The sequence below is a fragment of the Gracilinanus agilis genome, chromosome 4 (genome assembly GCF_016433145.1).
Source record: "Gracilinanus agilis isolate LMUSP501 chromosome 4, AgileGrace, whole genome shotgun sequence".
Taxonomy (NCBI): domain Eukaryota; kingdom Metazoa; phylum Chordata; class Mammalia; order Didelphimorphia; family Didelphidae; genus Gracilinanus; species Gracilinanus agilis.
In genome coordinates, this window is record NC_058133.1 from 313,037,419 (window position 1) to 313,062,305 (window position 24,887).

General features: G+C 36.2%; 1 protein-coding gene across 1 annotated transcript in view; it reads left to right on the plus strand.

The window, feature by feature from the left end:
* MTO1 (mitochondrial tRNA translation optimization 1) overlaps positions 1-24,252 on the plus strand; it is a 36,168-nt gene extending 11,916 nt beyond the window's left edge. The window contains exons 7-12 of the mRNA XM_044673884.1: positions 254-384; positions 7,427-7,631; positions 8,308-8,479; positions 18,730-18,848; positions 20,656-20,816; positions 22,993-24,252. Of these exons, the coding sequence (XP_044529819.1) occupies positions 254-384; positions 7,427-7,631; positions 8,308-8,479; positions 18,730-18,848; positions 20,656-20,816; positions 22,993-23,154 (950 nt within the window). The 3' untranslated portion in view covers positions 23,155-24,252. The remainder of the gene's footprint in view (positions 1-253; positions 385-7,426; positions 7,632-8,307; positions 8,480-18,729; positions 18,849-20,655; positions 20,817-22,992) is intronic.
* The last annotated feature ends 635 nt before the right edge of the window (positions 24,253-24,887 follow it).

Below are 24,887 nucleotides of genomic sequence, written 5' to 3' on the forward strand. Positions count from 1 at the left end.
GCTATTACATTAATTTAGATAAAAGGTGATGAAGGTTTGAACCAACATGGTGGATATGTGCATATAGAGAAAAGGTCATAGTTTAAGTCATTGATTACAGTCTAAGAGTACAAAATAAACACCAAACAAGGTCCTTAAAAGTATTCTGTCCTGTTTATTATATGAACCATAACGGATAGTCCTTGTGCCAGTTCTACTCTGAAGAAAATCTGGGTGACATTACTTTATCCTTAATTGCTTATTCTTTGGATAGGTTATGGTGTTCAGTATGATTTCTTGGACCCCCGTCAGATCACTCCTTCTCTTGAGACTCTTTTGGTTCAGCGGCTTTTCTTTGCTGGACAAATAAATGGTACTACTGGTTATGAAGAAGCAGCAGCCCAAGTAAGTGGCTATATAAGGAATGTAATAGAATAGCATTTTTAGGATTAGAGATTTGTAGTTGGAAAAAAAAAACCTTAGAAGAAATCAAGTCCAAACTCCCTCATGTTATAGATGCGGAAATTATGGCCTACTGAGGTCAGTCTTGCCTAGGGTCACACATACTTAGTATCAGAGATGAGGTTTGAATGCAAGTCCTTATTTAGTAAGGGCTTACAGTGTTTATAGCAATAAGTCATCTGTTAGGGACACAAATAGAAAAGCAAGATAGTCTGCTCTCAAGGAGTGCATATTCTAATTCTATTTAGAGAGAAAACACGTATAGGATGGTTGAGCTGCAGACCAGATGGAAAGGCCTAATGTAGTAGTCCTTAGGATGTAAGGACAGATGATAAGGCCCAGGAGTCTTTAGAGCATAATTTCAGATCAGATGGCAATACTTTGAAGCTGTATAAATGTATAACAATTAGAAATGGAATATTTAGTCAATGTGTTGCTTATTTGGGGGAATTACTAGTAGAGTTACTATCTGTTTTATTGTTAGATGAAATTGAAAAAAAAATTTCAAGTCAAGTCTATATACTTTTATGGTGACTTTGCTGCAAAGGAGGAGCACAACAAAAAGTATGTTAGAAAATATGGTTCAGATTTAATAGAGCAATGACAAAGACTTGCAGATGATTCAGAAGACAAGATGTCATATATTACAGACAAGACCCAGATAGAGACAGTCAGGGACCTTTATAAGAATAAAGGGGAGCCAGTTAGAAAAGCCATTCCTTCTCTGGCTCCTTTTGTCCCATCCCCCTTGCACAAATCCCATCCCCCTTGCACAAATCCCATCCTTACACCTTGAGTTAAAGCCTCAAGAATATCATCACCCCCCAAGGCCACTGGTTTTGCTTCCAGACCAGCCCTAATAGCCTTTATTCAAGGTATGAGCTTCTGTGGAGATGCAACATGGCCTCTGCTTCCACAGAAGCTACAGCCTCTGTTTCTTTAGCTACCAAAAATCCAGAAAAGAAATTTCTCACCATCAAAGTCCTTAGTACTGCCATATAATTCAACATGATAAATGGATATGGTTTTATCAATGGAAATAACAATAAGGGAAATGTATTACCATCTTCTTTGCTTGCTATAAGGACCAAAATGCTTTTATTTCAGATTTATGGCTGAAACCATATAAATATGTTGTCTCCCCCTTTATAATGTTAATTCCTTTAGAACTGAGACTGTCTTACTTTTCTCTCTCTATCCCCAGTGCTTTTCATACAGTAAATATTTAATAAATATTTTTTCTTTCCTTCATTTATACCAAGAAACCTAACATCTATAGATCATGAATACTTCATTAGAAGGTTTGGAAGAACATGGTAAATATCAAATAATATCACAGTGGAAATTAAATTGACCATATTCTGACAAAAAGAAAATAACTAGTAATGATGTACAATTATTTTTGAATTGGCTCTCTATAAAGTCAAATTAGTAACAGTAGACATAAAAGTCAATTAAATCAGAAAAAAAGGATACATAAAAGAAGACAACACTAAAATAACAGCTTCAACCTGACCTAATCAAATGCATTGCTGTCACTAAGGAAGTTAGAAATGAAAAAAAGGATAAGATATGCCTTTACTACTTACTACAGAATTTTAGCTGATTGTAAAGCCAATGGCACAACAAAGAGTGCAAAAGATACCTAAAACTAGCCTAGCCAGCAAATACTTAATTTCACTGCTGAACTAAGATGGCAGCCAAGGCCAATACTATTTTTAAAATATAAGCATGTTAATAAATCATTATGGAGGTGGATGTTGAGAGATAATGAACAATGTTGCTTATGAACATCAAAAAGCAGAGGAAATACAAGTAAGTGTACAAAGCCTATTGACTTAACTGGGTTGATCCCAGAATATTTATAGACTCAAGCTAGAAGAAGGCAAGAAGATAGAAATTAAAATAAATTCATCAGATTTTTTTTATTCTGTTTTCAGCATCACCGCCTCAGCCAAGTAGGACCTTTGGCTCAGTGTTCCCTGGCACTGTTGAAAACCCAGGAAAGAGGAAGCAGCATATAACTGTAAAGGGAAGAATGTTCCCTTCCTGCTGCTTCTCCATGATATCCTCACTTTCTGTCTGTATAACATGAGTTCTTCAAAGGAACACTAAGACACTGAATTTGCTAACAGAGCTTAAGAAGGTTCTCATGACCCTGGAAATTATTTCAGTCTGTTTTTTTTTCAAAGTTTCCTAAGTCCTGGATGAAGTTCCTTCATGGACTCTTCACTGAAAAAGACCCTGCCAAAAAGAAAAAAGATTCTTACCTCTTATCCCAGAGTAGTTCTGAAACAAAAGAAGAAAGTAGCTCTAATAGCAACAACAAAGAAAGAGCCAAATGCTCCTAATTACTTCATTTTCTCTTTTTGTGGGGCACCAAGTGCTTCAGATTCAGCACGAATGATGTGTAGAGAGATGCTTCACCCTTCAAAACAGGAAATGATTATATTGCTTTTGGGGTTTATGAAGAACTAGGATCTTAAGAAATAGTGGCTAGATGATTCCTGATTCAGAGAAAGTAGAAAAACTTGTGTGAACTGAAGTAGACTGATGTGACTAGAACAAAGAGAATATTAGATGATGTGAATATAACATTATAAAGAAAAAATAAGTACTCTGATCAATTTAAAGACCAATCACAGCCTCACAAAACTAATATATAAACATGGTGATGCTTCCTACCTCTTGGCAGATAAGTGATGGACTAGAGATACCTCTATTTTAAAATAGAGGAAATATATGTATTTATTTTGTTTGACTACTTTGTTGTTAATAGGGAGGTGTTTTATTTGGAAGAAGAAAAGAGAATTATGAAGAAATTGGATAGTAAATCTGAGGTGAAAAAAAAGAGATTGTAAATCATTTTTTAAAAGGCAGTTAGAAGACTACATTTTGCTAATTATATTGAACCCCAGAATATTATAGTACCTTCTCAGTGATATCATAGGATCACATATTTAGAGCTTGACCAGACCTTAGAGGTCATCTGGTTCAATCCTCTTTTTTTTTTTTTTTTTAATAGAAGATGAAATTGTGTTCAGAAAAGTCATAGATCTCAAGGCAGATGAGACACCATCTAGTCCAACTCCCTCATAAATATGAAGAAACAGACCTGGTGTGGCTAATTCATTTGTCTAAAGTCACAAAGCCAGTGTCAGAGATGGGAATTGAACCTATCTTTACTGACTAAATTATCTATTATCAGACTAATTTATGTACATTTGAATAGAGGCAATTCACTGAATTACTCTACTTTTATGAAGTCCATTGGTTGCAAGTACTGTGTGCTTAATCCAGAATTTAAGAGAAAAATTTAAGAGAAAAGCAGGAGCATTTGGGATATTTTCCATTATATACACAGATCCCACACCACCCCCATGTTTTTAATTCCAATATTGTCCTCATTGTTATATGACATTATAAATCATAGGTGATCTCAAAAAATAAAAATTATCAGTGATCCAAAAAGCATTGAAGTAGGAGAAAGTAGTACAAGAAATGTCACCAAGGAAGTATGTAAGCAGGAAAAAAGATGGATCATGTAGTAAAAGCAAGGGATAATAGATGTATGGCCTGGATTCTTCATTAATATCCTCATAATATTAAAAGACAATTAAGAAAGCCTCCCATTTTGTTGTATAGAGGCTCTTGAGAGTATTTATGGGAGGTCGAAAGGAAAAGGACTTATTTGCACAAAAATATTTATAGCAGCTCTTTTTGTGGTGGCAAAGAATTGGAAATTGAGAGGACACCCATCAATTGGGGAATGACTGAAGAAGTTGTAGCTATGATTGTAATGGAATACTATTGGGCTATAAAAAATGATGAGCAAGAAGATTTCAGAAAAACCTAAAAAGACATACATGATATAGAGTAAAGTAAGCAGAACCAGGAGAACATTGTGCAAAATAACAGCAGTATTATACAGTAAACAACTATGCATTACTTAGCTATTCTCCATGATACAGTGACCTAAGACAATTCCAAAGGACTTATGATGAAAAATGCCATCCACCTCCAGACAAAGAACTGATGGAATCTGCTGCAAACCAAAGCATGCTATTTTTCACTTTTATTTTTTTTTTTGTTTCATTCAAGCCTTCCACAGAATGATTAATATGGAAATATGTTTTACATGACTGCACATGTATAACCTATATCAAATTGTTTGCCATCTCAGGGAAGAGAGAGAGAAAATTTGTAACAAAAAAAAATTTTTTTTAATGAATGTTAAAAGTCATTTTTATGTGTAACTGAGAAAAAATTATAAGAATATTTATGGGAGGTCACAGACAAAAATTGTTCAAGAAAATTTCTCTAAATTGCTAAGATTATGGATTCATTAAAGTGTCTTTTATTTTGACCAGCATCTTAGATATATCCTATCACAGTGACAGTGAACCTTTTAGAGATGGAATGCCCCGCCCTGTCCCTTATCCCAAGGGAGCACTTTCATTGGGCTGCTGGACAGAGGGGCGGGGGATGAGAGGCTCATGAGGAGAGTAGCCCAAGCACTTCACTCCTCTCTAGCTATGTGCCATGCTGTGAGCTATGCTCCCCTCACACCTAGCTCCTCTTCAACCCCACCATGGGAATCACCTTCCCCCCAGATTCAATAGGCTGCCTTCTGGGCTACTCCTCCCCCTCACATAGCATGTGAGCCCTACCCCAGTACCTTACCCCAGTCAGGGGAGGGAGGAAGCACTCCCAGTGGGCTGCTGGGCAGGGGGATGGGTGAAATGAGAAATGTCCTCAGGCTCATGGGGGAGCAACAGCTCCACCCCAAGTCCCTCTGCCTTTCTAGTAACAAACTGGTGAGCAACTGCAGGTGTGCCCACAAAGAGGCCTCTGCATGCCCTTTTTGGCACCCATGCCATAGGTTCACCATCATGGCCCTATAGCCACAGCAAAAAACTTTGTTACTATAACTAGGAAGAATCATAGTATTTGAGAATAAAAATCATATGTAGATTAAAAGAAATGAAAATAGTATATATTAGAAAGGTTGTAGAAAGACAGACACATTAATGTACTGTGATTGGATATGTGAATTGGTTCAGCCATTCTGGAGAACAATTTGTAATTATTCTTTAAAAAGTAACTAAATTTGTAATTATCCTTAAAAAAGGCAATCATGCTCTCTTACCCCCCAAATCCCACTAATACACCCCAAGAATATCAAAGATAGAAAGCTCAGCACATAAAAAATACTCATCAATTGAGGAATATCTAAACTAATTGTGGTGTGATTTCATGGGATATTACTGCACCATAGGAAATTATGAGAATGATAAATTAGGAAAGTACAGGAAGATTTACATGAACTGATGCAGAGTGAAGTTGTTAGAACCAGGGAAATGGGATACATAGTAATAGTGTAAATGGAAAGCTCCTCACAGAAGATGAGTATTATGTCATAATCACTGATCTTATTGGAGAAGAAATGAAAAGTCTCTCTCCTTCCTTTGAAACAGGTAGGAGACTATGGACATGCATGAAGCATTACATATAGACCTTGTTGGTATAGAGGTTTATTCTATTAAATGCTTTTTTTTCCCTCTTAATTATTCTTTGGTACAAGAGATAGCTCTCCAGACATGGGAAAGGATATATTTGGAAATAAACATGAAAGAAAATATCAATAAAATAATATGAAATAGGTCTTGATTAATGACACATGTAAAACCCAGTGGAATTATTCATTGGCTCCAGGATGGGGGTGGGAAGAGGGGAGGAAAAGAACATGAATCATGTAACCATAGAAAAATACTCTAAATTAAATAAATGAACTTAAATTTAAAAAAGAAAATATCAATAAGATTTTTTTAAATTTTTTTTAAAACCCTTAACTTCTGTGTATTGACACCTTGGTGGAAGAGTGGTAAGGGTGGGCAATGGGGGTCAAGTGACTTGCCCAGGGTCACACAGCTGGGAAGTGGCTGAGGTCAGATTTGAACCTAGGACCTGCCATCTCTAGGCCTGACTCTCAATCCACTGAGCTACCCAGCTGCCCCCTCAATTTTAATAGTATTTTAAAAGAAAAACATTTGTAAGTGCTTATAGTATTAAAGACTATTCCTGAGTTTCGGTTCTCTCTAATTTAGATCACTTTATAAATATTTTAATAGAGGATTTTAAGGCATTATCTAAGCTAGTATTTTGATTGGGATTATTATTAACTGACCTTTACATAATTCTTTAAAGTTAGCAAAGTATTTTAGATAGATTTGAGCTTCACGGTCTTAAGAGATAGATGCTTACATGTATGTTATCTCCATTTAAATATGAGGAAACTGAGGCTTCAGTAAGTTAAGTGGCTTCCTTGGGCACACAGGTGAAAATCATATAGTATGAGAGGCAGCATTTTAACCCCACTCTTCCTGACTTCAGATTCAAACACTCTGTCCATTATGTCACATTGCCTCCAAAGTAGAAAAGAGAAACATTGCATTTTTATCCTTTCTAGTCATATAATTTTTTTTGGCTAATATGGAAATATGTTTTACATATCTTCACATGTATAATAGTTATCATGTTGCTTGCCTTCTCAAGGGGTAAGGGAGGGAGAAAGTTTGGAAATAAAAATTTTTTTAAGTGAGTTTTTAAATTTTTTAGTCTGTAGTTGGGAAATATCTAATTAAATAAAAAAGTATTAAAAAATAAAATAAAATAAAATCATGTCCTTGCTATTTGCAGGACTAACAAACAGTATAAGTTGATGGGCCCATTTCTTTCTTTCAAAAAAACTGACCCATTATTATTCCACCTATGCATGTCATGGGCTGACTTTTAGATGAGTACCCATTCTCAGTTCCAAAATGTGGGACATGTTTTTAAGTTTCATTTAAATTCATTGGGCTGCTACCTGTTCTTTTCTTATGGCATAAGGCTGCATTTCTCTTTAAATGAGACACATTTGTATTAACTTCACAATTATCCTTAAAAATTTTCTGTTTTTCTTTTTCTTTTTTTTTTTTTGTAGGGTATAATAGCTGGAATAAATGCCAGTCTTCGGGTCAATGGCAAACCTCCATTTATCATTAGCCGCACAGAGGGCTATATTGGGGTCTTGATTGATGATCTTACCACACTGGGCACCAGTGAACCATATCGAATGTTTACTAGCCGAGTGGAGTTCCGTTTGTCTCTACGGCCTGATAATGCAGATAGCAGGCTTACTTTCCGAGGTAATTATATCATGACTCCTATACTTAATATAATATACTACTTTTTATTTTTAAATCTTTACTTTCAGTCTTAGAATTGATAGTAGTAGTTACAAGGCAGAAGAGTGGTAAGAGCTAGTGGAGGTTAAGTGACTTGCTCAGGGTCACACAGCTAGGACATGTCTTGAGGCCAGATTTGAACTCAGGAACCAAATGCAACTTTGCATTTCCTGGCCTGGCTTTCAATCCATGAAGCCCTCTAGCTGCCCCATAACTGGCTTTTTTTTTTTTTTTAAACCCTCACCTTCCATCTTGAAGTCAATACTGTGTATTGGCTCCAAGGCAGAAGAGTGGTAAAGGTAGGCAATGGGGGGTCAAGTGACTTGCCTAGGACCTCCCGTCTCTAGGCCTGGCTCTCAATCCACTGAGCTACCCAGCTGCCCCCTCCATAACTGGCTTTTAAAATTTTATCTTGGGGCAGCTGGGTAGCTCAGTGGAGTGAGAGTCAGGCCTAGAGACAGGAGGTCCTAGGTTCAAACCCGACCTCAGCCACTTCCCAGCTGTGTGACCCTGGGCAAGTCATTTGACCCCCATTGCCCACCCTTACCAATCTTCCACCTGTGAGACAATACACCGAAGTACAAGGGTTTAAAAAAAATTTTTTTTTTTATCTTGTTCCTCTGTTCTCTTTCCCCAGGCTACAAGGAAACTGGCTGTGTATCCCAGCAAAGGTACAATAGAGCTTCTTTGATGAAATCTTCTTTAGAAGAAGGAATTTCAGTGCTGAAATCTCTCCAATTTTCTGGCTATAAATGGAAAAAATTGATTCCAGAGGCCCCAGTCAGCATTTTTAAAAGTGACCCTCAAAGGTAAGAGTTTCAGTAGCTCTTTCTCATTTTCAACAATATATGAAATAATAATTATTAAAGAAATAAATTTTGGAACATCTTTTACTAGCTTCCATCCCCTCTTGAACATCACACCTGTGACCTCTTCTCCCCCATATACTTTTTTTTTAGTTTGTCTTTTAAGTGTTTGTAAAATGTCCTAGGAATTGAGGACTTCAATTTATTCAGTAGATGTAGCAGTAAGGAATATGAAATAAAGAATTCCCAAATATTTTGACCACCCACTTTTTTATATTTATAAATAATAATGATAACTGGTTTTTATGTAGTATTATTTTTTTATTTTTTTTAAACCCTTAACTTCTTTGTATTGGCTTCTAGGTGGAAGAGTGGTAAGGGTGGGCAATGGGGGTCAAGTGACTTGCCCAGGGTCACACAGCTGGGAAGTGTCTGAGGCCGGATTTGAACCTAGATAGAACCTCCTGTCTCTAGGCCTGACTCTCAATCCACTGAGCTACCCAGCTGCCCCTTTATATAGTATTTTAAAGTTAACAAAGTACTTGAATAGTTTTGAGTCTCACCAAAAAACCTATAAAGTAGGTATAATTTCCAATTTTCAAATGAGGAAACAGAGGCTCAGAGAGGTTAAATGACTTGTGATCACACAGTATAATAAGTATTAGAGGAAGAATTTTAATCTCAGGCTTACAATATTTTCAATTCCTGCATTCGCTGCCTCTTTACTTTATAACTTCTTTAAACAGTTTCTGGAACATAATGTGTTTATTAATTTGTTTCTCCCATTACCTCCTCCTTCCAATTACACTGAACATTTTTAATAAAAAAACAAATCCCTCATTACATAGTTTTCTCTCCTATTGTACTGTGAGCTCCTTGAAAGTAAGGACTTTTTTTTTTAAAAACCCTTACCTTCTGTCTTAGAATCAACACTATGTATTGGTTCCAAGGCAGAAGGAGCAGAAAGGGCTAGGCTGTGGGAATTAAGTGACTTGCCCAGGGTCACACAACTAGGAAGTATCTGAGGCCAGATTTGAAGCAAGGACCTTTTTTGCTTTTCATTGTTTCTCAGCACTTAACATAGAACCAAGCATGTAGTAGGAACTTAATAAATGCTTGTTGACTAACTGATTTCAAAGTTGTTTTTCTTTATAATATTGTTACCACATTATCTTTATAAAATTCTATATAAAATTCTATAAAAAAAGTTCTAGTTCTGCTCATTTTACTCAGCATCAGTTCAAGAAGGAAAGAGAAAAGTAATCTAGCATTTATTAATTGCCTCATGTTCTACACCCTGTACTACATGTTTACAAAGATTATCTCATTTGAGCCTTACAACAACAACGCTGGGATAGATGCTATTAGTATCCCTATTTTATAGTTGAAGAAACTGAGGCAGGCAGTTAAGTGACTTGCCTAGGGTTAGGCACAGTATCTGAGATCATATTTGAACTTGGGGCTTCCAGTTTCCATGCCCATCACTCTATCTATTGCACCACTTAGCTATCTCTAAATATTACCAATTTCCTCTGAAACTATTTTATTTATTTTTTATGGTACATTGGTATTTTACTACATTCGTATATCATAATTTGTTTCACCACTCCCTGGTATGAGGGTACCCCCTTAATTTCCAGTTTGGGGCTACACAAAAAGAGTTATTATAAATAGTTTTCTGCATAGAGATGCTTTCTTCTTTCTTTGGTTTCTTTGGCTGATGCTCAGAGTTCAGTAACTTTCTGAACAGAGTTCCAAATAGCTTTCTAAAATGGCTAAATCAGTGTTCTCAGTTCTAAAACAGCACTACGAACAAGGTGCCTATTTTCCTATGGCCTCTCCAACATTTGCTATTTTCTTCTTTTGTCATCTTTGTTAGTCTGATAAGTATAAAGTAGAACATCATAGTTGTCCTGATTTCCATTTTCCTAGATATTAGCAATTTAGAGCATTCATTCATAGAATTATTGATAGCTTGGATTTCATCCTTTGAAATTTGTTTGTTCATATCCTTCCTTTCTTTCTCACTTTTTTTTTCATTCCTACCCTTAAGATTCTTGACCTTTGTTCTTCCATTTGAATTTTGTTATTATTTTTCTAGTTCTGTTAAAATAATATTTGGCATATTTGAATTGGCACAGTCTTAAATAAAGAACTATTGGGTTTTTTGTCAATTATTTAGTAGTATTGTCATTTGTATTGACTCACTCTACCCTTGAACAATTAACTGTTTCTCTAGTTATTTAGGTCTGTTTTATTTCTGAAAAGAATGTTTTATTTATAGTTAGATTGATATTATAGTCCCTGGGTAAATCTTGGTAGATAAGTATTTTATAGGTCTGTGGTGGGGAGTTAGGATTTGCTCCCCAAAACTCTCTTTCCCAGCTCCCCGTCTTCATTCTCATGTTATGTCCTTACATTTTGGAGATAAAGTTGTGAGTGTTGCTCCGCCCTCTCTCTTTTCCCCTGATGGCTAAGAAAGCTGGCTTTCTGCCAAGCAGCCAGAATCTACACATTTTTTGTTAGATAATTAGGTTTGAGCTTCTATTTATTTTAGTTTATTTCCTTTCTACTTCAAGTGATTATTAATAAACTTTATAAAATATAATACTTGGAGTTATTGGATATTAATTTAAATTTTACAATGGTTATTTTGAATGGAATTTCTCTTTCTAGCTCTTCTTACTGTTTTATTGATTACATATAGGAATACTGATGATGTATATGGATTTATCTTATATCTTCTATTTTGCTAAAATTATTAATCAATTCTTAAATGACTAGGCATCTTGTAAGTACACCCTTGTATTATCTGTAAAAAGGGATATTTTTATTTCCTCCTTGCTTATTGTTTTTTGTAATTGCCTTCAAAATGTGCTTCAATAATGGAGCTAGTGATAAACTGCTTTCCAAAAACCAATCTAGCTAAGAATAGTACCAATAGATTGGCCACTGGGTGGTGGCTTCACTAGACATGGTAACCCTTGAAAAAAATCCATAAAATCATCTTCAAAATGTAATGAAACTGAGGAGAGGAAACATATAAGAAAAACAACTGCTTGAACGCATGGGTCGGGGTGGACATGATTGAGGGTGTGGACTCGAAACCACCACACCAATGCAACTACCAACAATTTGGAAATTGGTCTTGATCAAGGACACATGACAAAACTAGTGGAAATGCGCATTGGCCATGGGTAGGGGGGACGTGGGGGGGGGTTGAAGGGGAAAGGAGGAGCATGAATCATGTAACCATGTTAAAAATGAATATTAATAAATGTTAAAAAAAAAAGACAAAAAAAAATGTAATGAAGGAAGCTACATAACAGATAATGAATTACAGGGATAGAGTTTGTGTGAAGGAATTCTGTCTGTGACAAATCAATACTGCCTCTTCTTGAATACTATGAACAGACACTTCCTTCTTCCAGAGGGCTGATATGATAGCTAACATTTCAACAGTGCTTTTCAGTCTACAAAGTACATTTAACTTTTGGGGTTTCTTGTTGATCATCTACCAGTCTTCTAGCCACTGGCCCTCTTTCTGCCCTCTGGAGTCAACAAAGTAAGGTTAATCCATCTTCTACTTGGCAGTCCTTTAAGTCTTAAGTATTAATTATTAAGTCTTTTATTCTCTAGGCAGTGATTCTGAAATTATGAATATGTAAATGGAAACATCCTCATTTCTTAATGTTTCCCATATGCTTTTTAAATCTTCACCATCCTGGTTTCCCTCCCTCTTTAGATATAGTACTCCAGTTAAAGTGTTTCTTCCTTTGAATTGTACCCTCTGCTTCTGTTAATGTAGCCTAAAGTTTTATTGTTCAGTCATATCAGTTGTGTCAAATTGTGACCCATTTGAAGTTTTCTTGGCAAAGGTACTAGTGTGGTTTTCCTTTTCCAGCTCTTTTTACGGATAAGGAAACTGAGGCAAACAGTTAAGTTACTTGCCCAGAGCCACACAGCTAGGTCTTGTTGACTTCAGGCCTGGTGCTCTATCCACTGTGCCAGCCAACTGCCACAGCCAATCTGATGGGTATGAGATATACCTCAGAATTGCTTTGGTTTGCATTTTTCCTTAATAGTAGTGATTTAGAACATTTTTTCACATGTCTATACATGGCTTTGATTTCTTCATCTGAAAATTGTCTGTTCATATTTTTTGCCCATTTGTTAATTGTGATCCATAAGAAAAATGTGAGTGAGCATTTTTTCTTTGGATCAGGAGAGGAATAATGTGAATGTGAAATCCCCATATACTCCCCTCTCCATGATTCTGTAATTTTTTTATATTCTATTCTGATATTGCCCCTCCCATGACCTTATTCACTAGTCAAATGACCTACGTCTCCAGTATGGGCCTAATGACACAGATCAAGCCATATGTCAGTCAAATCCTCTTGTATTTCTGATATCACTTCTGACTCTTCCTCCCTGTACATAAGGGTTCTGATCTGTTTTTGGCCCAAAAGTGCCTTTGGTCCAGAAGTGCCTTTACAAGGGTCCATTCTCAAGGCTCAAGGTCTTTGGTTGGTAACCAAAGTGCAGCTTTATTGTGATACTGGATCCCTCTCTCAATAAACCTATTTCTTTTTGGTTAGAGACTTGGTTATATTTTTTGTGTTTTGACTAACAAATTTTTGTAACAATTGGGAGATGGCTCTTATTTTCTTAAATTTGACAAAGTTCTCTATGTATTTTAGATATGAGACCTCTATCTGAGAGACTATAATTTTTTCCCAATTTTATGCTTTCCCTCTAATCTTTGCAACATTTGTTTTATTTGTACAAAAAACTTTTCAATTTAATGTACTCAAAATTATTCATTTTACATCTCCCAATGCTCTCTATCTCTTTTTTTAACTTGTGAATTGCTCTCCTATTCATAAATCTGATAGGTAATATGCTCCCTGTTTTCCTTATTTGCTTATATCTTCTTTTATGTGTAGATCTTGTATCCAGTTTGATCTTATTTTAATGAATGGGGCAAGATAGTGGTATATGCCTAGTTTCTGTCAAACTGCTTTCCAGTTGTTCCAGAAATTTTTACTAAATAGCAATTTCTTTTACCAAAAGCCTGGATCTATATTTTTGTCAAATTAAAAAGTTACTATGCTCTATCTGTTCTGTTCCACTGATCTACCTTTCTGTTTCTTAGGCAGTAACAAAGAGTTTTGATGATTACTAATTATTAATTCTAATACAGTATGAAGTCCAGTACTACTAAACTTCCTTCTTTTACATTTTTTCATTAATTCTTTTGATAGTTTTAATCTTTAGCCCTACCAAATGAATTTTATTATTTTTTCTAGCTCATTAAGATAATTATTTGACAATTTGATTGGGATGGCCCATTCATGAACAATTAATATTCTCCAGTTATTTAGAGCTGACTTTGTGTAAAAAGTATTTTATGGGGGCAACTGGGTAGCTCAGTGGATTGAGAGCCAGACCTAGAGATGGGAGGTCCTGGGTTCAAATTTGACCTCAGACACTTCCCAGCTGTGTGACCCTGGGCAAGTCACTTGACCCCCATTGCCTACCCTTACCACTCTTCTGCCTTGGAGCCAATACACAGTATTGATTCCAAGATGGAAGGTAAGGGTTTAAAAAAAAAGTATTTTATAATTATGTTCATATAGTTCCCTTGTTTACTTTTGGTAGGTATACTGCCAAGTATTTTATTCTATCTGTGGTTATTTTAAATGGAGTATCTCTTTCTCTCTCTTCTTATAGCACTTTGTTACTAATATAAAAATGCTGATAATTTACGTGTTTTTTATTTTATATCCCTCTACTACCTTTTCTGCTGAGGGTTCCAGCACACCCAGATTTGCAACCTCACAGTGATCCTTGAATCTTGAGTCAGGAAGCCCCTAGTTCAAATCCAGCCTCACACACTTACTACCTGGGTAACTCTGGGCAAGTTACTTAATCTCTTTTTGCCCCCAATTCCTCAACTATAAAATGTGGATAATAACCACCTACCTCACAGAGTTGAGGATCAAAGTGTAATTTTATCTGTCAGAGTATGGAATTTGCATTTTACTTTAGAGGTAAAGTTGAGATTTTTTAATAGGGAAGTGACATGGTCAGGACTAAGATTTAGGAAGATTATTTTGGCAACTATGTGGATAATGGATTTGAGACAGACTAAACTGTAACAGACAGTTGTTTCTTAGTTAGGGCAAAAGTTAGTCATTTATAATTACTCATGTTCAGTTTCCAATTTTTATGTTGTTATTGTTTACATTTATATTGCTATAGTTATTGTGTATCATTTTCTTGGTTCTGATTTCTTTGCCATGTATCAGTTCATAAAAGTCGTCCCATGTTTCTGAATATGCTAGCTCTCATTTTCTATAGTGCTATAATTAATATTATATTACATTCTTATACTGGTTTGCTCAGGTGTTTCACAGTTGATGGACATCCACTTTGTTTTTAGACCTTTGCTGACACACAAAATCCAGCCTGTAATTTCAAAACTTATTTCACATTATACCACTTAACATGTTCTATATTCCCACCACATCAGTCGCTTGGAATTCCCTCTGATTCCCCTGAGCCTTTTTTTTTTTTTTTTTAAGCCCTTACCTTCCATCTTGGAGTCAATACTGTGTATTGGCTCCAAGGCAGAAAAGCAATAAGGGCTAGGCAATGGGGGTTAAGTGACTTGCCCAGGGTCACACAGCTGGGAAGTGTCTGAGGCCAGATTTGAACCCAGGACCTCCCATCTCTAGACCTGGCTCTCAATACACTGAGCTACCCAGCTGCGCCCCCCCCCCCCCGAGCCTTTTAACAAACCATCTCACACTTTGGAGACCTCAGTTTTGTTTAAGCCCCACTTCTGCCCTCTGTGGGAAGCCTTTCCTGAGCCTCCTTCATCAGTGCTTTCTCATCCCTCGGATTGCCTTGTACTTAACTCCTGTGTTTATAAATTGTATCATCCTGCTAGAATAGAATGTAAATTTGAGGGCAGAGATTGAAATGTCTCCAGCATCAGCAGTAAAGTACCAGAGTGCTGGAGGAACTTAATAAATATTTAATAAATTAAAAGTGTTACATTCAGTTATTCTGTGCTAGTTTCCACTTAGAGAACCACCCCTGGGTGTTGCCCAGGCATTCATTGCCTTTTGCCTTGTCTCCCTGCATCCAGTCCATCTGTCCCTCTCCACAGAGCTGCCAAATTGATATTCCTCGGGGAAGATCTGATGGTGTCCAGCCCTGCTCGAAAGCTTTACAAGGCCTCCTCTCTTTGCCTTTATGATAAAATTTAAGCTCCTCCAGTTTTGGGATGGGGGGGGGGGGTTACACCTTTACCTTCTATCTTAGAATCAGTATTGTGTACTGGTTCCAAGGCAAAAAAAAACAATAAGGGCTAGGCAATGGGGGTGAAGTGATTTACCCAGGGTCATACAGTTAGGAAATGTCTGAGGCCAGATTTGAATCCAGGATCTCCTGTCTCAGGCTCTTGATCCACTGAGCCACCCAGCTGCCTCCTCCTCCAGTTTTTAAAGCCCTTTACAATCTATTGCTGACCCTTTCAGGATAATCACATATTATTCCCACACTATAGACTCCCACCAAATTAACTAACTTGATATTCCCTATATTCCATTCCATGTGCTATATTGACATTCCATGAGCTATTTGCCAAGAGATGCCTGGCCATCTCCACATTTTTTTTTTTTACCCTTGTACTTCCGTGTATTGTCTCATAGGTGGAAGATTGGTAAGGGTGGGCAATGGGGGTCAAGTGACTTGCCCAGGGTCACACAGCTGGGAAGTGGCTGAGGCCGGGTTTGAACCTAGGACCTCCTGTCTCTAGGCCTGACTCTCACTCCACTGAGCTACCCAGCTGCCCCCCATCTCCACTTTTGAAAGTGTCTGGAAAAGAATTGGAAATTGAAGAGCTGTCCTTCAGTTCAGGAATGGCTAAACAAATTGTGGCAATGAAATACTATTATGCTATAAGAAATGATAAACAGGATGACTTCAGTAAAAGCTGGAAAGTCTTTCATGGACTGATACAGACTGAAAAGCAGAACCAGGAGAAGATTGTGCACAGTAACTGACTGTAATAGAGTGATCTTGGACAATTTGGAAGGGCTTCTGACAAAGAATGCTCTCCACGTCCAGAGAAAGAACTGTTGGAGTTGGATGCAGATCTAAGCATACTATTTTTCACATTATTTATAGTTTTATTTTTGGGACTTTGGTTATGGGTCAGTATGGAAATATGTTTTGCTTAATATGTATAACTCAGATCAAATTGCTTACTGTCTCCAAGAAGGGAGAGGGAAAGAAACAATTTTAATCTTAATAGTTCCAGAAACTATATATTGAAAATTGTTGCTTGACTAATCTCAGCAATACAATGATCTGGGAAAACCTGAAAGACTTAGGACAGTGAATGCTATCCACTTCCAGAGAAAGAACTGTTGGAGTCCTCTTTCATATCAGTGAATATTTATGGTTTTATTTTGGTGTTTTGGTTAAGTATGAGTTGGCTCTTACAACAATGACCAGTATAGAAATGTGTTTTGCATGACAATAAAAAATTTTTAAAAATCTTAATAATTTTTATTTTTTAGAAAAGTTATCATGGTTACATGATTCATGTTCTTACTTTCCCCTTCACCCCCTAACCTCCTCCCCCACCATAGCCGATACGCATTTCCACTGGTAAAAAAATTTTTAATTGTAATTATATGTAATTGGGGAAATAAAATATCTTTGAATAAAAAAAAAAAGATTCAGAGAAAAATAGATAGTTAAAAAAAGAAAGTGCCTGGAATGCTCTCCCTCCTTAACTCCTTTTATTTTAAAATAGATTTTTATTGATATCTTTTGTTTTTATATCAAGATTTTTTCCTATTTCTCTCCCTATGCCAGAGAACCATCTCTTCTAACAAAGAATTTAGCTTAAAAGGGGAGTGGGGCAGGGAATCAGCAAAACTGAGCATTACATTATAAAAAAATCTGATTTTTACATACAATATTTCACACCTATGACTCCTCTTCCTCCACTTTTACAGAGAAAAAAAGGTAAGATGTCCTCTCATATCTTTTCTTTGGGATCAAGCTTGTTCTTTATTATTTCACAATAACCATTTTCACATATTTTATGGTGGTTCTTCTGGTTCTGCTTACTTTAGTTTATATCATCAGTTTATGTAGCCTTTGCATGCATTTTCTATTCACTGTTTCTTATGGTACAATAATAGTACCTCTGTGTCTTAGAATCCTTGACCGAGGCTCAGCTCAGGTGCCACCGTCCCGATTTCCATAGTTGTTGGTCACTTCCCTCCCCGATACTGTATGTTTATTTTGTATATATGCTAAGAGGCAGTGTGACGTTGTGGATAGAGAGACAGCCCTAGGTGAAAGACTTGGTCAAGTGTTACTTCTTGCCCACATGACACCTCTTTGGAGCTACAAATTACAGAGAAGGTAACTACTTGGTGTAGGTAAATAGAGCTCTCTGTATCAATGACAGCATAGGTCCATTCCTCGTATCCTGACTCCAAATCTTAAGTTCACTTCTGCCTAGCACGGAGTAGACATTTTAAGAAGTGCTTGTCAATTGAATATTTAAAATAGAATTAAATGAACCACAGCTTATTTTTCCGTAGAATGTTCATCCTAAGGTGAATTAATGCTATTATGAATATACAGTAACATAGTCAACGTTAAATTTTAAAGGAATAAGAATGTTTCATATGTTGTTCTGTTGTTCTTTGTGTTTTGTTTTATTTTCCATCCAAAGGATGGAGGGAAGGTTAAGTGGGATGGGAAGAAGAGTTAGAGCGGTCATAGAAAGGAACTCCAGAGAAAAGGGGAATGAAGAACAGACTAAACCTGTACAGTAATGGATTTGTCAAAACCTGCTACTTTGTTTCATTTTCTCCTAAAAGAGGAACCTTTCTGCTTTCGTTCAGTCTGGCTGCTTTCAAAGACAGACTTATTTGGTTCCTCCAATCAGTTGCATTTGTTTCTGCTTTCGTTCAGTCTGGCTGCTTTCAAAGACAGACTTATTTGGTTCCTCCAATCAGTTGCATTTGTTTGTTACTTGTGATCCTTCTAGGTGGAAAAAAATTTTTTTTCTAAAATTTGTTCAAGAGTTGAAGAAAATAAAGTTATAGAATTTTTTACAATATAAATCTTTCCACAGAGTTTCATTGACCCTGTTTCATGTGCTCCATGTGATTTGTGATTCCCTTATTTAGTAAACCTTTCGATATTTGTAGTGCTCTGGACATTTTGAAATATGAAGAAGTTGACATGACAATGTTAGCAAAGGTTCTTCCAGAACCCTTGAAAAAGTTTGCTGAATGCCAAGAACTAATGAACAGGCTGAAAATAGAAGGTAAAGTATGTTTCTTATTTTCCTAGGCTCTTTGAGGGCAGAAACAATTTCACTTTTGCCTTTGTTTCCCCAGCACCTGGCCCAATTCCTAGCAATAGGTATTTAATAAATACTTATTGACTGAAGACAGCTTCCAGTCATGGTATTCTTCTTACAACCTTACAAGGTGTCATGATTCAGTGGTATTAATTTAGTATGGCCAATTTAATATGATAATATAACAAATCTAAAACTCACTTAAGCTGTTTATGTTACATTCAGCAAACTTGGCCATTGATATTCTGCTAGATCTCAGTGTACCTTCTTCATGAAATATTCACTGCTCAAAATTTTGAGAACCTTAAAAAATAGCTGCTCTCCATCAAAAGGTTGGGGACTCCTGGTGCTATGTTATGTGGAGCTATCATTTACCTACCTATCATTGGATTAGGTTTAGATGTTATCTTCTCCAAATCTCTCATTTTAGGTTATTGCAATAGTCTAGGACAGAAGTGATGAAAACCACCCCCATGAAAATCTTGGGGCCAATAAGGCCCATGTGTTACCAGTCATCACAGAAAATGAATGAGAGCCAAAACCAGATTTCAAATCCAGTATTCCCCTATGTGCTGCTTCTAGACACCAAGGGAAATCTTAGTAAGTCACTTCTTTTCCCTCAATTAACATATACACATAATACACACACACACACACACACACACACACACACACACACACACACACACACACACACACACACACACACACAACTTACCTCAGACAGATTAGTGATAGGAACAGATAATATTCAAACTTTTGTCTTGATTATAACATCAGAGCACTAGTCATTGATTATTACCAAGAGTAATTTCATGCCTTTTCACAGCCTCTCCTCCCAAATGATATTTCCATATCTACATAAGATCACAGTAATTAAAGCTGTAAGGGACCTCAGAGGTGAAGTTTGGGGAGATGATTTCTCTTCTTTGCATAATAGGGATCTATGTACCATTAAAATGGTTTTCCAAATTTATACTTCCAAAAGAAAAAAGTGCTTACTATGGCAAGCTATATGAGTATGCATCTTTTCCATCAATATTTTTCGTCCTAAGCTTTTTGTTTCTAGACTCATAATGATTCTTCAATATTTTTTCCCAGACCAGGAGAAAATCATTTAATTTACTACCACCACTAGATGTTTCTAGCTGAGAATTTGTCTTTTCCCATCCCAATATTCAATCTCAGAAATGGTCTAGTTACTAGCCCCCTTCCCCTACTGTCTCTGTAACAAGTAAAAGGTCCTTTTATTTCACAATTTTATTTTCCGAAGTGTGTTCCGTTATGTCTAGCACATAAGACAGTGCCTGGTAGCACATAGAATGGGCACTTAATAAATGATGCTTGATTAATTGATTCGGAGCTTCAAGAATATATATATGTATATGTTAGCTGTTAATTTAGAATTTGGAATGTGGTATTAAAACTGCTATTAAGCTGTTAATTAAAGTAATTGGTGGATTATCCCTTTAGCACCTCCTTCAGAAATCTTTACTGGGAATAGGTAGGTCTCACTCACCAGAAACTCACTTTAGGCCTATTTTGTATGGGTCATTATTGTGAAAACATTGATTCATAGTAAAGTTCAAAGTTTTGAAATATGAATTGAGGGACTGAGTATATTAACAAGCATTTGCATTTAGCAAATATATTTTTAGAAATCTTTGTTTAATTTTAATTCTGATTCTTTCTTTCTTAAATGATGATGACATGCAGAATAATCTATAATAGCTGGGTATAATGTAACTTTTCTATTTCTCTTCTTCACCAGCCACTTATGAATTAAGCCTGATTCTTCAGCAACAGGAAATAGAGGAAGTTCAACGAGATGAAGCCCTTCAGCTCCCGGAAGATCTGGATTACTTAACTATCAGAGATGTTTCCTTGTCTGATGAAGTTCGAGAGAAGCTACATTCCAGTCGTCCACAGACAGTAAGTGACATGTGAAGGGAATCTGGTATGTATGTGGAAATAGCTTGAATTTTGTCATGAATATCAAGATGTCTTGGGCCATGTCACATTCCAAATTCTGACCCCAGGTTTCTGTTGAGTTCCTTTATCTTTGTATGGCAGAGTCTGAAACAAAGAACTTCTAGTCAAGAATTATGGCTCAAGAATAGTATTTATCAAGTACCAACAGTGTTATGTGCCTTCTCTTTAAAATGGTTTGTATTCAGAGCCTAAAAGAAACCAAATGAGAAGGCGTAGTGGGAAAAATACCAGCCCTTTGTATGGCCTACTAGAGTTCTCTGGCCATTTATAAAATAAAATGTTTGAACTTCACCTCTAAGGTCTCTTACAGCTTTAATTGCTGTGATCTTATGTGGGTATAGAAATATCATTTGGGAGGAGGGACTGTGAAAAGGCATGAAATTATTCTTGGTAATAATCACTGATTAGTAATTTCAGATGAAGGGTAGCATGCAGTAGTAGATAGAAGTTGGGACCTCAAGAGGCAAGAAGACCTGGATGGACGATAGTCCTATTTCCCAAAGATAGGGGCTTTGTGACTTTAGGCAAGTAACTTGATCTCCAAGTGTCCCCAAGAGCCGCCTATGCCAGCAAAATCACAGGTTTTATCCCCTTCACCTTTTCCTTTCTCTCTCTTCCCCCACACACAAAAAATCACTGAAATTAGGCATTATTTATTTAATACACACTGCATAGCCTTTCTGTTGGTGTGAAACTCAAATAGAAACTGACTTAGAAAACCTAAATCTGTTGTGTTATATTTTTATTTATTTTGTTAAATGCTTCCCAGTTACATTTTAATGTGATCTTGGGGGCTGCCCCAATCAGCTCCTGTAGAGACTATTTGCCACAGGCAGACTTTTTTTCCTTAGCTTACTAAAAGGGGGAATATACTGGATATATATGAGGTATGCTAGAAAGAGGTGAATTTTGATAAATGTTGGCACTGCCAATACTGTAGATTTTGTGGACTGACATTTTCTGCAGATCTGATGTTCTTTAATCTATCTTCTAGAGCAGTGATGGGCAAACTTTTTAAAGACGGGCCAAAGGAAAGGAAATACTTATCTGTCAGTCTGTTTCTAAGGCAGCTCTTTCGAAATTTCATTGTATTTTATCCTACTCATTGTATTTGTCAGATGAGGAATAATGTCGCCAGGCTGGATAGAACATTTCAGGGGGCCACATCTGGCCCACGGGCTGTAGTTTGCCCATCACTGATCTAGATTATTAGACTTAGGGATTTAGGCAGTGCATAGCATCTTGCTTCAAATAATTTAAAATTGCTTAGTTATTCTAAACAGAGCAAGATGAAGAACACTAGTGCTTTTAACCCCACCCTCACTGCCCTATCTTTCATATTATATGCAGAAACAACTGCCTAATCCTAGTTCAGATCTTTTCATAGTCATTTATTTTTCTATAAAATAAAATCTATATTCCTATAATTTATATAAAATATAAATGCCTATTTAAGTTTTATCTAGCTAATTTTGCAAAAGTTAAGTATTAGGGTTTTGTTTTTTTTAAACCCTTACCTTGATTCCAAGGCAGAAGAGTGGTAAGGGCTAGTCAATGGGAGTTAAGAGACTTTCCCAGGTCACACAGCTAGGAAGTGTCTGAGGTCAGATTTGAACCCAGGACCTCCTGTCTCTGGACCTAACTCAATCCATTGAGCCACCCAGCTGCCTCCTAAATGTTATTGTTAGCAAATGCATTTACCATTTTTTCACTGCTACATTATTAGTATTTGTTATAATGGCCTCTAAACAACTGATTAATTGTACATGTTTGGGAAAGGGTACTCTTTAGTTGTTAGTACTCATTTTCACAATAGAATTAGGGATATTAATAGAACCCTAGACCTGGAGTCAGGAAAACCTATGTTCAAATCCAACCTTACACACTAGCTCTGTGACCCTGAACAAGTCACCTAACCTCTTTCTGCTTCACTTTCCTCATCTATAAATTGAAGATAATAGAACCTACCTCCCAGAGTTGTGTTAATGAAGATTAAACAAGACAGTATTTAATATTATATATTATTCATCATTAATCCTAATAAATACTTTACAGATGTTAAAGCACAGCAATTATGTTGATGGCTTTGTGTTTATTTACTTTTTTCATTTCTTAGATTGGAGCTGCTAGTCGAATACCTGGGATGACTCCTGCTGCCATTTTAAATCTTCTCAGATTTGTAAAGACTACCAAGCAAAAAGAGGAATCTGTAGATAAACTCTCACTAAGTGGTCAAAGCTTAAGTGAAACAGACAGACTTCAAAAGATAGAATTATAACATTTTATTTATAGAAGAATTTCTGAAGGACTGCTAATGCAGTTTCTTAAAGGAAAATATAAGAACTAATGTCTAACAGCTATCAAAGTATAATGTATATACTCTATTAGATCATTGTGGGATAATTTCAATAGAAGAACTAAAAAGTATCCTTTTAAGTAACTTGAATTATGGTTTTGAAGAGATAGTTAAGAAGAAACTATTCAAGAAAATTGGAAAGTCTTATATGAATCAAATGCAAGGGGAAGTGAGAACGATTTATACAATGACAACAGCATTATAGAGAAAAAAACTTTGAGAGACATGAGAATTCTGGTCAAGGCAATGATAGACCATGATTCCAGAGGAATGAAGATGAAGCCCCCCTAACCTCCCCTTAGCCGATACAATTCCTCTGGGTTTTACATGTGTCATTGATCAAGGCCTAATACCCACTTTTTTTTAACAGAATGATGATGAACTAAAAATAGGTAATGAAACATGCATTTCTGAACATTAGCCCCATGAAGGAACTTGTCTTTGCTATTTAAAAGGTTTTGGGTTTTTTCTTTTTGTTTGTTCAATAGAGGAAGGAAATGTTGAAAATCTTTTATTAGATAAACCAATTTACATGACCTCTAAGTCCTATGTCCAATTTTGTAGTGATGTGACAAACCCAAAGTTCAGTGTTACTCCTTCCCAGAGCACCTTATTCTCTGAGAAATGCTTGAGAATTGCCTTTTTTTTGGTAATTTCTAGAACCTAATTCACCTCCAATTTTAGCTTTTGAACTTCCTTTGACACTCTGTACTGCACTTCTGTGCCATTTGGCTCAAGGGTGCACTAAATTGCTTTTTATGTTTTACATGTTGCTATATTTAGGTTCCTAGACCACAAATGTCTTAGGAAAATCCACAGAAATTCCTATGGTCACTTCACTCAACACCAACTGCTCCATGGAATTCTTTATATCTTTCTTACAACATTGACCAGATTATCACAGGAGTTTGCTGCACTCGTGATTTCCTTCATATACCACATGCCACTGCTAAGTAGTTGGGAATTGGCCAGGTATTAAAGTTCTCTGAGAAAATAAAAAGCAGAAACAACTGAAAAATATTTTAGGCTTCTTTATTTAATACATAAAGTATAGTTTTGAAGCGGAAACTTGTATTTTAAATTAGAATTATAAGCTATAGTGAAACTGCCCTCATAGTGAAATTACTAATGATTGGCAGAGCTTTCAGCCATTTATTTAATGACCCAGTTTTCAGAAAAAGCAAAATAAGTAGCTAGACCTTTGTACTTTTACCAAAATTGAGCAACTTTAGACTCCAGGAATTGTGAGTGCCAAACCCCGTCCTCTTTAAGATGTGCCCATGTTTTCTATTAGAATGGTTAAAATCCTGTTATTTACTGTTAAAAGGCACAAAGTCCTAAGAGTTAAGGAAAATTTAAGGTCCAACATGCTTTGTGGTGCAGGAAACCTCTTCACATCCTTTACACATAGGCTTAGACTGGGCACTCATTTCAGAATAATATTGCTCTATAAAGCGGGCTGTTTTAAGGGGAAACTGCGGAATAGTTGTTCAAGTAGCTAGATTTAGAGTCAAGACCTGGGTGTAAATCCTACCTTGAGTGTTTACTACATGTTTGATCTTGGGCAAAATACTTTAATTCTCTGGGCCTCAGTTTTCTCATATTTAAGTTTATGCTATCTAAAATCCCAGCTCTAAAACTATGACATTATTTTT